The sequence below is a fragment of the Malurus melanocephalus genome, unplaced genomic scaffold (genome assembly GCF_030028575.1).
Source record: "Malurus melanocephalus ecotype Western Australia unplaced genomic scaffold, MMel_1.1 scaffold_533, whole genome shotgun sequence".
NCBI lineage: Eukaryota > Metazoa > Chordata > Aves > Passeriformes > Maluridae > Malurus > Malurus melanocephalus.
In genome coordinates, this window is record NW_026623765.1 from 304,390 (window position 1) to 318,991 (window position 14,602).

General features: G+C 45.6%; 1 protein-coding gene across 3 annotated transcripts; it reads right to left on the reverse strand.

Moving 5' to 3' along the window:
• Nucleotides 1-4,663: 4,663 nt before the first annotated feature.
• EPGN (epithelial mitogen) lies at nucleotides 4,664-14,596 on the reverse strand. 3 transcript variants are annotated; one of them, XM_057381809.1, is made up of 5 exons: nucleotides 13,899-14,596; nucleotides 13,301-13,390; nucleotides 8,647-8,767; nucleotides 7,566-7,718; nucleotides 4,664-7,282 (listed from the first exon to the last, which is right to left on the reverse strand). In XM_057381809.1, the coding sequence occupies exons 1-5, from the start codon at nucleotides 13,933-13,935 to the stop codon at nucleotides 7,228-7,230; spliced, it is 456 nt and encodes a 151-aa protein (XP_057237792.1). In that variant the 5' UTR covers nucleotides 13,936-14,596; the 3' UTR covers nucleotides 4,664-7,227. The 3 variants fall into 3 exon arrangements, with proteins under 3 accessions (XP_057237792.1, XP_057237791.1, XP_057237789.1); XM_057381808.1 differs by having other exon boundaries at nucleotides 8,647-8,764; nucleotides 13,301-13,414; XM_057381806.1 differs by having other exon boundaries at nucleotides 13,301-13,414.
• Between the last annotated feature and the right edge of the window lie 6 nt (nucleotides 14,597-14,602).

Below are 14,602 nucleotides of genomic sequence, written 5' to 3' on the forward strand. Positions count from 1 at the left end.
AATGGAATGTTTCCTGCAGAGCTTTCTGCACATGTACTGATCTGCACGAACCCAAGCTCTGGGTCAACAAAGACTATTTTTACGAGGAATAAAGACAAACTTGCTGTTCAACATTACCAAACCACCTGATATCTAGAGGGAGACACCTGTTTTGGGTATGCCAGGAAGGACGAGGCTGAAAGGAACCCCAACTGGGCCATAAGGAAAATGTCAGGATGGACTATGAGGGGACACTCAACTGTGTCAGACCACCCTCAAATTTCTCAYTGTCATGCTGAGGTAATGGACATTTCTGTGCAGGCCTCGGAGCATGTGTGTGTTGGTGCAAGGTTGTGCCCTTTGCCTGTGTCACTCCCCATTCTTGGGAACAATCAGGAAGAAACTCCTAGTGTTTCCTGGCTCCTGCACACACTTTTCACGCACAGGGGAGCACCTAGCCCATAGAGAACATTTTTTCCCTGTTGTAATCTTGATGGAAAACGTAGTTAGTGATGGAGAAAGGAATTCAGGAGACGGCTGAGAAGTGCCTGAGGGAGAACTTTCATATCTATTTGCACAAGAGACATTGTGAACATGCCACCAAAGAAGTCAAGAGAAGCATTAACAGAGCAMGAGGAAAGGGCAAGAGAATTTCCTCTCTTTCAGCTCCCTGGGAGTCCTGCCTGTGTTTCAGTGCATTGGTTTGCTCCCACAAACCTGGACAGCCTAAAAGGGCACAGCTTTGACAGCAGGAGCCGGCSCTGCAGGAGTTGTCTATCCTGAGACACAAGGCAAATTAAGCGACCAAACTCCACCAAATATTGTGTCAGAACTACAAAGACTTGTACCCAAAAACTCAGCACCTGGGATGCTGAGAGTTTCCAAAAATCACAGACACAGACAAGGCCACTTGGGGGCCCTCCTTGAGTTTCCCTTCCTGAAGAGCATCACTCTAAGAAAAGTGCAGAACCATGCAATGCTGTAGCCTCGAAAAGAAGAGGAAAAGCACAAAACTCCCAGGTAAATCCTGCATGTTGTGGCCCAGCCTGTAAGTCAAGGTCCCCCTCCCAGCCCGTGGCACTGAGTCACCCCGCCCAGAGCGCCTGCTGGGCTGCCCCGTGGATCAGGGATGCACTCAAGGGAAGCGCTCRGATCCTCCCTGTGACGTGAAGCTGCCACAGCTCCCCTGGGGCCCGCCTCTTGCCCCACAGCCTTTGAATTTGGCATTGCTSTTAAGGCAGCTTCCTGGAAGAGTGCTCATGGGCAAATCCGCTGCCGCGCTCTGTCAAGCGGCCGGCACAGGTCAATAAAACGCCGTTCATCATGGGATTTGCCATAACAATGGGACACAAACACACTTAGCCTTACGTACAGAAATGATGTCAAACAAATTAGCTTTGCCCGAGTTACTCAGACGTTCTTGCAAAGCTCGGCCCTGTCCTCTCGTGTCTCAAGCCTGGCTTTGCTGTKTGCCAGAGGGAGAGGCCTCTCTGTACAACAGCCTTGGACAAGGAGGAGAAAGGAAGGGTTCTTGCATTCCCTGTGCCCCCCAAACAAAAAAAAAAACCCTGAACAATTTTTTTTAAAAAGGCAAAAACATAGCAGATTTGGAGTGACAGGGCCCATGCTCTTGTGCCCCTGCAATTGGATCCCAATGTTGCCCTTGGTTTGGGAAGCTGAAGGTGATGGCAGATGAACAGGCACATGGCAATAGTGCACCAAGCACTGGCTTCCAGGAGCAATTGCTGCCAGAGGCAGCAGTGTGGACACAGCKCTGGGCTCACAGACATCCCCTGCCAAGGAAGGTATCCCACACTGGCACCTCAGGCTGCCTCTCCATCAGCCTGGCTAACATCAGCCAAGGGCAATGCTACCATGCTGCGTTTTGTCCGTCCTGGCCAGGTAACACAGCTGGCATTTGAATATCAAAATGTTCTAACTGTATTCCAAATGCAGCAAACTGTACTTTTGCTTATTAAATGACAAAATATCATTAAAAAGAAATTGGCACTAGGGAATCTATACAAGGAAACCTCCAYGCTATATTCAGCAGATAAATTCAACACGAAGCTTTGATTCAAAATTAGCATTTAAGTGACTCAGTCTTATACGTGGAATCAAAACCTTACCTTTGGATACCTCGGGCCTTTTTATGAATTGGAACACTCAGCCCAGAGCTAAGGCAGGTGAACATTCACAGGTGGCCTTAATTCCACACCAGGGCAAWACCCCCAAAGCATTGGATGGAAAACTCCCTCAGAATGGCTATGCAAGACATGCCTCAACTACCAAATTCACCTYATCCCAAACTGCTCCAAAGAATAAGCATTTAAAGCAATTTTTAACCCTTGTTTGTCTGCGGAACTGTGTGTCACAGACTATTTGTATGTTTATATCGGTGAAAAATGAAATTCAAGTTTTAATTTAATTCAAGCAGCCTCTTATTTAGACGTTGGCTTGCCCACAGGCTCCAGAGCAAACCAAACCCTGCTTTCAATCATAACCAGCCTGTGTCCCAGCTCCCAAGGCCAGCAGCTCACAGAGTGAATTCTTCCCATGTGTGCAGCCAAGTGCCACAAGGGCCTGCAGTGCCAGTGCTCCAGAGCAGCCCAGTGAGCATTTCCCTCTGGTGCACAGCTCCTGCTGCTCACAGAACCTGCTCTCACTGCCACTCCGTTCAGCGAGAGTAGGAGCAGCTCCARGTCTAGTCATAGGACAAGATTTTATTGCTGTCATGATAATTAATGACTACTTACACCGAGCTTTTAATGAGTACCTGCACTTTTTTTTTGTTTGTTTGTTAACTGGGTCGTAAAGGAGCCCCAAGAGGTTTCCTGGATTTGCAGTACAATAGGGACCTCTAGAGGCGTTTCCCTGCTCAGAGAAACTTTCTACTCATTTCACACAAGACATAGAACTGAAATTAATRTTAAAAAAGAAACTCTTGCTGTTTTTCATCAAACTTGCATTTTACCATGTCTGACCCTTCTTTCCCCTCTCTCAACACTTACTGATGTACCCAAGCACCACTTCTTGAAAGAACTCACAGAAGAATGATCTCCTTTTCTAAAAGCTTTGAAGTTTGTCTCCTTCATGTGACTTTAATCCCTCCTTGTTTTAGTTGTCCACAGCACATCATTCTCAAAGCTTTGCTTCCTAGGGACGGTATAAAGGCAAATGATTAAAAACTGTGAACTTCAGGGGTGATAGGAGATATTCTGAACTTAATTACTAAATAAATTCTTTTGCCAAACTGGTCTTCTCCTTGTAGGATGCTTTGCCACCTACAATGTATTCTATGGACCAAAAATGAAATAAAACATATAATGGGTATAAAGAATTACAAAACTCTAAAATTTTGCTGAGAGGACTGATTTTTTGGGTTTGGTATTTTGTTTTGGTTTTTGGTTTGGTTTTTTTTTTTGTGGAGGGGTGGTTGAGGTTTTTTGTGTTGTTTTGTTTTGGTTTTTTTGCATGAAGTTGAGAGTCACTAGCAAGTACCAGTTTCACAGCTATTTCTTAGCACACAAGGCAGGACTTCGGCATCCTTGTGCTGGCTGCAGCAGCACAAATCACACTTGTACTTCTCCCATAAGTGGGATGGAAATTATTCAAATATATGCTGTGTCATTATTCAAATACAGTCCGGGTTACTATGAATAAAAGAAAATCTCCAAGAAGAACTGCCTCCCACCTGCCTGCCAGCCACCAGTGTGCCCTGWCAGGACACAACCAAAGGCAGTGCCTTTAAAGCATCTTTTTGCCAGGTGTGCATCTCACTGTTTGAAACAGGCCTTGCTGGGATCAGGGAAACCACAGACCACCCACAGACCTGAGCAGAGAATGGGAGTTGGATTTAGGGAAGGTGTTCAAGTGACAGCCCAGCACACCTGCACGGTGGCTGCAGATGCCAGTGCAGCAGCTTCAGGGCTGGCTGGCTTAAGGGCAACTCAGCTTGGGAGATGTGCTGCAGGAAAAGCCAGTGTGGTTCCAGCAGCCAGGATCATGCACAGGGCAAGTGCAGAGTCCTTCAGAAAGGCAGAGCCCCACCTTTGATGTCTCTGGGTGCCCCTCACAGCTGAGTTAAGCCTGCCTAAAAGTCACACAAACACGGGGGCTCCCCTTGAAATGACAGGTTTTGGCACGTGCAGCTGGAATGGGAAGGAGAAACCTAATTATGCCACTACAGAAAGAGTCTGAGGCTGATAAACKAGGCAGGAAAGATGATGGTGATCCTCTGACAGGCCAGTTCTGCAGGAAATTCAGCACCGTAAGCAGCAGCACACCATTCCAGGCTGGCAGCATCTGTCACTGATCAAGGCAGGGCTCAGCAGGGCTGACTGCATGAAGTGATCTGAGGCCATGCACACTGCCCCAGCCAAACTGCTCCTGAGTCACCCATGAACAGAGCTGGGGCTGCTCCGAGGCCAGGCTTCTGAACGAAGGGAACACAGCAGGTGCCAAGAAATCCAGCTGTGCAAGCCTCAACACCACTTGGAAAAGGAACACTAAAATAAAGCAAACATCTTCTTTTCCTCTTTTCCTTCCCTCCTTCCCTCTCTCCTTTCCTCCCTCATCTTTCCATTTCATTGTCATTCTGCCCTGACACAAAGTCTCACTTTGCATGGCTAATCTGGTGTTTCACTCTCCAGCTTTTCTTCCACCAGCAGAAAAAAATCAAACTCTCACTTCCAAAGCGGCCTTGAGTCAGAAAGACAACTAGAAAAACTAGTGTTTCACTATGTAGTCTCCTGCTAAATTGTGGCCTCAAATTAAACCTTCCTTTTCACTTATATTTAACCAAACATTGAAAAAATGAAGTCARTGTATGTTTCTGAGGGTATAAATGGCTCACTGCAATGAGTAAATACCCCTGAAGAGGCCTTGCATATCCTGCAAGCACCTGCTTGGTCACTGTACACAAACAGAGTAACAAACATCAGGAAGAGGACATGCAAACTGCTTCACCCAAACAAAATACATCTCTCTCCAAYAGTTTGCTTTGGGCCAGGTGAAGTCCAGTTGTTCAAACTGCTGCCTTCAGAACTTCTGTGACAAGTGCACGTACCCTGAGCACGTTGTGTAGGGTGTGTGTCTGCTCCCAGACACAGCCTGTGCTGTGGAGAAGGGCTGCTCCTTGGGCAGTGAATCCAACAGCAGCAGAAGAGACAGCTCACGGGTGAGAGGGACATACAATCACATGGCAACAACTCTAAGGCTTTGCATCCTTTGGATATTCAGCTCTAAAATTTTCTTCCAGACCAACAAGGAAGATCTCTCACCTGTGTTTTCCTGATAAGATGCATGTTTTCAGTTTCCATGTGCAAGAGGTGAAGCATGGTTTTTGTTTGTGAGGATGTTCAGACTGTAATTCACATCTAATTGCCCTCTGACCATAYATGTGTGACATGGAAATTGTTAAGGCCACTACCAAAAGCTGTCTTGAAGACTGTGAAGAGCACAACTTATCTCCCAGGGGACACTAAGAAAAGGCCAGAAGAATGGAAAGGAGCAAACAGTGTACAGATGACCATATGTGACTGGAATGAAGACAAAAAGGCCCAGAGTTGGTAAATGCTGGTGTCAATGAGCAGAGGAAAGGACTGGTGTCCATCCAGCTCCTCACCAGCAATCCTTTTTGTGGATGCACAGGCTGGTTGCTCTTTCTGTTACATAGGATTCCAAGCAGTGTGTGATGTGCTGTGTTCTTTATTGGTATCAGCCAGCCAGGATGGCTTAGCCACTGACCAGGATCCCACACAAGTGGCCTCCTGAACTTCAGACCATTSAAGTGCCACACTCACCTTTACCCTTTCAAACCCCACTTTTCATACACATTTCAGCACTGTCACCAAAGTCTCACAAATACAGTTCTTTCAACAAACAACATRCATCCTTGCTGTGAAAATTAACTCACATGACAAAGAAATTGAGCTTTCAGCAGGGCACCTGAATTTAGGAGCTGATACTGCCACACAAGTACCAACTGCCTTTCTCTGAGCACAGCAGATGAGTCTACAACGTGCAACAGCTGAAATGAAAATCTGTCAGAGCCAACTCCGGTTGCAACAGCACTGGCAAACACTCCAGCTGTCAGTGAGAAGTCCCAGTTAATGCCACCATCTTCAGAACCAATTTTCTTCTCTTTTCCTGCAACAAAATCTTTGTACCTTCACAATTCTTTGTAGRTAAGATAAAGAGAACCAAGCATCCCATATGGAATCTGTTAGTMCAGGGTGGAACCAAATACCTAAGATCATTTCATTCTTATTTGAGTGGTCACATTTTGCCCATAATGTGAGAATGGAACAGAGAGAGTCTGTTTCCTGGGAAAAACTGTACTGAAGTTTCATAACAAAATTCCAGCTTCTCTAGCAATTCAAGTCTTGTGCAGAAATCAGGGTGCAGCAAGGTGATGTTCTGCCTGAAATTCCATGGATCTGAGGAGCTGCTGTAAGATGTTTGGAAGAGGAGAGCTCTTTGTCACAAGCACACTCCACAATCCGTTTTGAGAAAGGCATCTGGTTGCTTTGCTTCTGAAAACAGTTAGACCATGCCATACCCAGAGACATCATGGTCTAATTTTCCAGGAATTGCCTACTCTTTATATTCCTAATGTTAAGGAAGCTTTTGAGAACCAGCCATTTTCCTCAGTCCAAAGCATTTTGATTKTGTCCTTTGTGGCACCAGAAGCCGATACTTGGCCCAGCACACTGAAGGTAACTGCTGGGTTGAGAGAGGACTCTTCATCCACACACACAGCCAGCAGATACCAAAATCAGAACCCAAATGGTTTCTGGTCAGTGCATGATGTCCAGAATAAACTCCACTGTGAGGGAAGTGGTGCTTTTCCTCTAGAGGAGAAAAAGAAAACAAAACCAAACAAAACACAAAAAAGACCAAAGCACAACACTGCACAAAAGCACTTGAAATGACTGAAAACTGCTAAAAGCAACCAGTCCTCCCAACGGCAAACACTGGGCACAGGAGAGTGTCAAGAAGCCTGCCAGTGTCCTCAGCTGCTTGTACCTGAGCATGAGCCACCCTCACTCAAGAGAGGAAGTCTTTCTTCAACAACACCCAGAGCCTGTCAGTTGTGCAGGAGCTCTCTTCACGCACTCCTTGGCTGTTCCCTCGAGTTCCTCTCCTCAGCGAGGCCGGGGTCCCTGTGGGATGGTGCYGGGGGCCTTCCCAGCAGAACTTCCCCTCCTTTGCAGGCAGACTGGTGAGTGTCCCAGCACCAGAGCTTCACAACGCTGTCTCGCCCACACACACTTTGTAGGGTGATTTCAGTTTCCTGCATCTAAAACGGACACCATCGTGTGATTTTGATCAGTCAAATSTGAAAGCATGGCAGTCTGCACAGAACCAAAGTCAAATCCCCTGACTCACTCAAGGAACCCCAYGTTTCAGACAACTGCATCACAGGCCCCACTGGCAGATCAGAAATCAGAGGTACGGACCGTTAGTTACTTTGAGATCACACCACTGATAAGTAACAAGCAAAAGCACRGTCCCAGTGCCCTCAAAACTCTACCCACTGTAATTCAGATCAATGCAATCAGAGGGTTGCACATTTTCCATACCTCTTTCTTACATAGCAGTAGATGATGGCGAGTATTCCGCTGGTCAATATTCCTACACCAATTCCCACAGCAATGTAGCGCTCGTAAGAATTATGTGCGTATGAATTTAGTGTTAAATGTTCACATCTCTCTCCATTGTAACCTGCAAGGCACCTGCAAAATAAACACACATCATGCAAAAACTATTCCAAAATTGCTATGCTTTCTATTTCAAAGTGTTAGTTTTCATCAGTTTTAAACAAATCACATGAAGTCTAATCTAAACAAGGAGGGGCTGAACCTGGTGTTCACTCAGAACCTCTTCCCTCCACCAAGACTACCAGTTGCCCCAGTTAATCTAGTTTAAAGCTAGCTCAAGTACTGCAGTCACAGGAGCAATGCAGTCTGAACATCCCCTCATTGTGCAGGGTGTGGACCAACAGCACCATGCTCTGCTGATCTTTAGCTGCTGTAATGTCTCCAAAGGCCAAGGCTGCCCGGTACCCATCCTAGAGAACTGTAACGTTTTCCACACCATGATCTGGATTGGTACCCATCCTACAGAACTGTAAGGTTCTCCACACCATGGTCCAGATTGGTACCCATCCTAGAGAACTGTAAGGTTCTCCACACCATGGTCTGGATTGGTACCCATCCTAGAGAACTGTAAGGTTCTCCACACCRTGRTCYRGATTGGTACCCATCCTAGASAACTGTAAGGTTCTCCACACCATGGTCYRGATTGGTGKGTAGTTGAGGAATAAGGAACTTGTAGCTGATAGGCTCAAAAATCCTGTCCCCGACTTTGTACCCACTGTGAACATCCATTGATTCCTCTATTACTTACTCCAGCACCAGCAGTGATTTGAGACAGCATCCTGGCAGTGACTTACAAAGCTGTGAATTCCCCCTCTCCCTTAGTTTCACACTAGCACAGCACYACAGCCTTGTTAGCAGCCCTGAGGCACCGCAGAACTCAGGTCTGTCCCAAAGTTTAACCCTGCAAATATCGAACCAGCACTGCAAAGCTGCACATGCAACACATAGGGACTCAATGGCAGCATTATTCCTGAAGAAGGATAAAATAGGCAGAATTCTTTACTTGCATATGGGCTTCCTCAGTTCGCTGTGGAAGGCACAGAGCCCATTGATACAATAGCTGTGGTGCTCCTCAAGGCAGGTCTGCATCAGCTTCAAGAGCCTTGGCTGCTCTGTGTAGTCTACTGTGAAACAGAATAAAGTCATGTTATGTTTAGGACAAAACAGCATTTGCACACATTTTCACACCTGCAGCAGAACAGGTACTGTGTGCAGCAAACACTTGTTATGTCCATTTATTGTGCTGTGTCTCATGAGCTGATTCAGTCAGTACTAAACAGAACAAGCATCTGAGACAGTCCAGCAGAGCTTTGGGAAAGCACAAACTATAAATGAATCACTTGCTCTTGAGAAACATGTACAAAAGGGACTATGAGAGATTCGCACATTAGCACTATTCGACTTGCAATTCAATCAGAAAAACTATCCCAGGAATAGCAGAGGTTTAGGACACAAGGAGAGCACTGCATTATTCTCAGTATCCTTCCCAGTCTGAGTTCAATTTCATAGTTAATTAGTTGTTTCTTTCCCTGATCCCAAGACAAGCCATTGCATTTCTAGCACTCCTGCCTGCCCTGCAGCAATGAGTGAGGATGAATAGTGAGCTGCTCCCTCCCCTCCCTTCTCCATGCTTTAATATTAGTTGAGTGTCCAATGACAGTTATAAGCTCCCAAAACCACCCAGACAGTTTTCCTGTGCAAAAGCACARTCTGTGGCTACTAAGCTTCTGAACTTGTGCAAAATTCTGCACATGTGGGTCAACAAGCACACTTCTTGTACAGAAAATGCTATCTGATTCCCAGCCRTGGTGGCTCAAAGGGGATTAAAGAAATCAAGAGAACAGGGGTGCAGCAGGTGAAGAGAAAGCTCCAAAGCAAAACCACCACTGCAAGCATCTGTTCCAACTGGTCTCTCTACCCAGTTACAGGAATCACTGGTGGGGTGGGGTGTCCAAGCTTACTATTTCAGGGGACTTCCTCAGTGACAGCTGAAAGCAATTTCCTAACCGAGTGCATGTCAACATCAGCTTTCAGTTATGACCACAAGAAAAATAACATCTTGCAAGAAGGTGACAAGGTCTGCTCAACAAAGGTGACTCAACAGGTATGCAGCAAGCAGAACCCTTCCTTTCTGACGAAGTGCTGAATAAAGGTCTGCAGACAGTACACTGATGGAACCACTGCCACGGACAGAAGCCTCGAGCCGCCCTCGAGGGCAGCTTGTGATCCCACCACACACYTTTCAGGAGTAACAGCACCAAGCCCCTAAGTTCCCAATCAAATTCCAGTCCAAGCTTTTAATGACAGCAATCTCCTCTGCGTGCTCTTCTAAGTGTTTTGATTTTTTTTTCTTCCTCCTCGACRCAGCTTTATCAGAGATGACAAGCAATGGCAAACAGCTGCTCTAGCTAGAGCAACTCTCARCTTCAGATGTGAATGATGTGGTTTGGACACCCCAAAGGCATGATGCTATCACTGACACTCGGATCAAACACAACGGCTTTGAGAACAGTGCAATCTCAATCCTGACAGTAATCAGACTTCCAGCTTAGAAAGAGATTTAGGGGCAACAAGGGACAATTCAGGTCTGCCTGAAAAATGAAATGTTGGCTTACTGCACTTCCTCAAGGAAACCTACAGAGGTGGGAGAAGGAAGTCTTGYTTTAGAATGAACTTCTAATGGCTGAGAAAAGGGCATCTTATCCATCCTTTCAAGGAAAAAAAGGCATGCTGAGGAGATCCAAGATGCAGGGGACCGGCAAAACCCATTCCAGTTAGGTCTAAARTACCTGCAGAGCAGCTGCCTAAGCTCTGCTGCCCTAAGTGTCACTCTTGTGCTAGTTCCTGATTAGGTGTCTGTCGCACAGATTTAGTTTTTYCATTTCCATCTCTTTCACAGGAGAGAAAATAGAAAATAAACATGAGGAAAGTACAAGTTCACACCCCAGAGGCACAAAATCCCCAACCACCTGTACCCAAGCTTCCACCAGATGGAATTTGCACATCCTGAAATCCCTCCTCACTCACGGCAGCACTGCCGAGAGGTGGCAGACTTCCCCCTGCCAGGATCAGCCGGAAACCTGGCTTTGTGCAGCTACAGGAACCTGTTCCCTGAGCGCTGCTGTCATTAGAAACCCAGGACAGCCTGGAGCASCAGCCTGCCTCGAAAGCACTTGACACAAACCAACACATTCCATCGYCGCTGTCAGGAGGAACAGCTTGCTCCATTGTGGGTAAGATCACATACTAAGTCTACACACAAAAAATCCATGYGCTAATTATTTTGGCATTGCAAAAGTACAAATTACCTCTGAAAGAATGAGTCTTGRAAACAGAAAGGATGATTTCCTAGCCCGCCCCAGAGAATTATGTTAATTCCTAGCATACTGTCCACATAGATACTAAASAAGCTGTTGAATAAACAGGTCCATGTGCCCTTTCATGTCACGTGAGGGGASAGAAACATGCCGTGTAAGCACTTGACAGCTGCCTGGAACTGAGTCATTCCAACAGATACAGCTGGCAAGATCTGACACGAAATCCAGGCTACAGGTACCTGGAAATCTGGGCTTGCCAAAACTGTCAGACTGGCARCAAAGGGAGTCAGCCAGTGAGACCATGCCAGCTCAGTCCTCTACTATGGTGTGTCGGGGAGCAAAGGCAATGGGAAAGGGGCAGTCCCAGGTTCAGGGCCTCCTTTACAGGCTGCACAGAACCAGCTGATGGCAATGCAGGGATCCCATCTTTTCCCCAGTGCAACCAAGACCTTCCCTATTCCTGCCTGCCCACTTTGCTGTGAAGACTCTGTCAGTCCAAACACCACCAAAAGTTCTTTGTCCATGCTGTGYTAGCTCCCAGTTTCTCTACTCAGTCTGTCTCCCTGTTTCAGCTAATCACTGACACTAAAATTCCCTGGCCCCAGCACTGATGACAAGTAAAACCTGTGTGACCTGTAAGAAGGACCAGATCTTGCAAGTACAAGGCAAAGGGATTGAGCAGAAATTAATGACTTTTCACAAACTGTACCTCAGTGCCCAAAAGACTTGAATTCCACAAGAAACTGCCAGTTYTCCCAGTGAAACTGAACCAGAAAATCATGGTTTTAGGACCCAGTATTACTGAACCCTGGCAGTAAATCTTGCTGTAAGCTTACAGTGCACAGGAATAGGAGCTACCAGGAAACTGCAGAGATTCAGTCAGTTTCTATGATCTCTTTTTCAGCATTCCTTTTCCATCTTCTTTCTGGAAATGCTGTTTTTTAACTTCTCAGTGGCTTTRTAAGAGGACCACCAACAGATACTCCTAACTGCGTGTGTAAATGTGTGCTTGAATATTTGTGAATTTGATTCTACCTTTGAGTGGAATACTCTCAAAGTTAAATGCTGGTGTGCAGTTCACTGCCACAACTCCAGGTTCCATAAAGGTTCACAGACTACTGCAGACAAGGCTGTGACCCTGTAAATAAGCCTCYACTTTGTTGAAACATGACCCATTGCTCCTGCTTTCTAGAAACAACACAAACAGGGCACTTAATGAGCCACACCATATTTCCACCTCATCCTCTAGCTTGCTGTGTGCAGCTCTGCAAGAGTCGTGTCACAGACAGACTAAACCAGACCACAGTGCARTGCTGATAAACCAAAGCACTGTGGTCAAAAATCAACACCTTGCTGACTTCACATGCAYAGAGTGTGTATACATATTTTATGTATATATATGAAACCCACACATACAGCATGTGTATGGATGAATATATATGTGTACATATATCATTATAACACTACGAAAGATCAGAAATGAAAACAAAACAGCTTGACTTGTTATGAAAAAAAAATAAAAAGCTTTTGGATTTACTAAAAAAATGCTTGGAAGACATCCCATGATGACTTGGAATTAACAGCAGATGATTTGTATGCATATTTATATGCCTTTTAAAGCACAGAGACATTAATRAGTATTGCAGTTAGATTCCTCTCCTCCTTTACTGGCCTGCCAAAACCTCAATCCCAGATGGCACAGCTCTCCCAAAGCAATGACATCACAGCACCTCAAGTTATATCAAGAACACAGCTGGCAGGATAAACACRGCTCTGCTCTCGGTTATTGGCAGGTAAAAGAGCCTGAGTTCACATTTCAGTCAGAAAAGAGAAAGGAGCAAGGGAGAGAGCCAGCACTCTGAGGATGGCCGTGGGAGCCGTGACAGCCAAAATCCAAACTGCAACAAAGAAAGAACTACTGAGCAACTCATGAGAGGCATTGCTCAAGCTGTGCTGCTCATTCTCGCTTGTGTGCATTAAGGYGCATGATGAGGACAGACAGAAACTAAGAACCAGCTAAAAGTAACAAAACTTGCCATCAGAAACACASATCATCAGCCTTAAAATGTCTTCAAATTATGACTGAACTTGGGTTAAAGATCCTTCAGCTGGTCATTGCTGAGCCTATCCCAGCTGAGTAGCAGTTCTTATTTCAGAGAGGTTTCAAAGACTCCATGAGGAAATCAGCTCATCTCACTAATAAAACTCACAAATCCAACAGAGTCCAAGGGATAGAGCATCACAGCAGCTAACACCACAGATTTTGGTGGAGTTTTTGGTTTGTTGGTTGGGKTTTTTTTCTTAATTGACAGATTAASAAACAGAACAAAAAAGCAATACCTTCWGTGTTGTTTTTTGTCCAATTATTCCATAAGTCAGTGCTGACGGATGAAGCAGTAATAGCTGACTCTTCACTCAGTGCCCCCATTGCTGTGTAATGCAAATAGATGCTTACTGGAACAGAAAAGCTCAATATATCTCTTCAAGTTTCATTTCACCCAGAATGCACTTCATACAAAATGCACTTCAAACAACCCCCGGAGAAGGCAGCAATATAATAACAATTCATTTAAAACACTCTTGCCTCAACCTTCCTTTTGACACAGCATTATTATGATCGTGGGACAACAAACAATGGCTTGCAAATGTCCCAAATATAAATCCATCCTGTTTTCCATTCTATTATCTTGCACAATTTACGACACAGATACATGTAACATACTACAGCCTTAAACCTATTTACCAGTTTAAGTAGCTTATTTTCAAAGAGTCTTAATTRTACCCAATCAGTTAAAATTTCATCCAGGTTTCAAATTGCTGAAGTAGTTCTGCTGCGAATGTCTCTGCATGCTTCCCCCCCACCACCTATTTCMGGAGAGGAATGCTGTTTAACAAAGCCTTGGACCTCACAACATGGAAAAGCCTCCTCCAAACCTACCTTTCAGTAAAATATAGATTAGCATTCCAAATGCCATGGTAGGCAGCTGCTTTAACACCTTCTCAGCTCTTCTTTCCAGGTGGCTTGCTTGCTCTGCTTATCTGTGCTCCGTGTTTTCTCTTGCCTCTTATATGCCAGGAAGCGTCATCTCCTGTTCTCACCAATCAAGAAAGGGTGCATCTGGCAACAACCTAACCCCCGGGGCAACCACACATTTATTTAGGAAACTGCTATTATCTGGCAATGGCATCAGGTTTTCYTTTGAAACCCTGGTTTCCTATTACCTGTGGGCATAATTGTGCATGCAAAGGTACAGTTTTAGAGCAAGATCCAGATTCTGACAGAGCAGAAGAACAAAAAACCAGCCAAACAAAGGTGAGCAAAACAAAAAATTATGTGAAAATGTGGTGTTTCCTTCCCTTCACAAGGGGGAGGTCTTGTGTTACTTCCAGGAGGATATCCACCTTCAGGMTGCCACACTGGAGTTCAGAGGGCAGAGAACAGTCCCTGCTCTGCTAATGTTCCCTCCCTGGTCCTGCCTGCCCCTCAATGCCTGCCATCCAGGAGAGGAACTTGGGGAACACCTAGTGCCGCCATTAGGAAATGATCAGRCACAAAGATAATGGTGATGTTCTCCATCAGACACTGCTAGCGGGAGGCCTTTGATCGCAGGCTCTGCAAGCCTGAGGGCTGTGCTAACCACT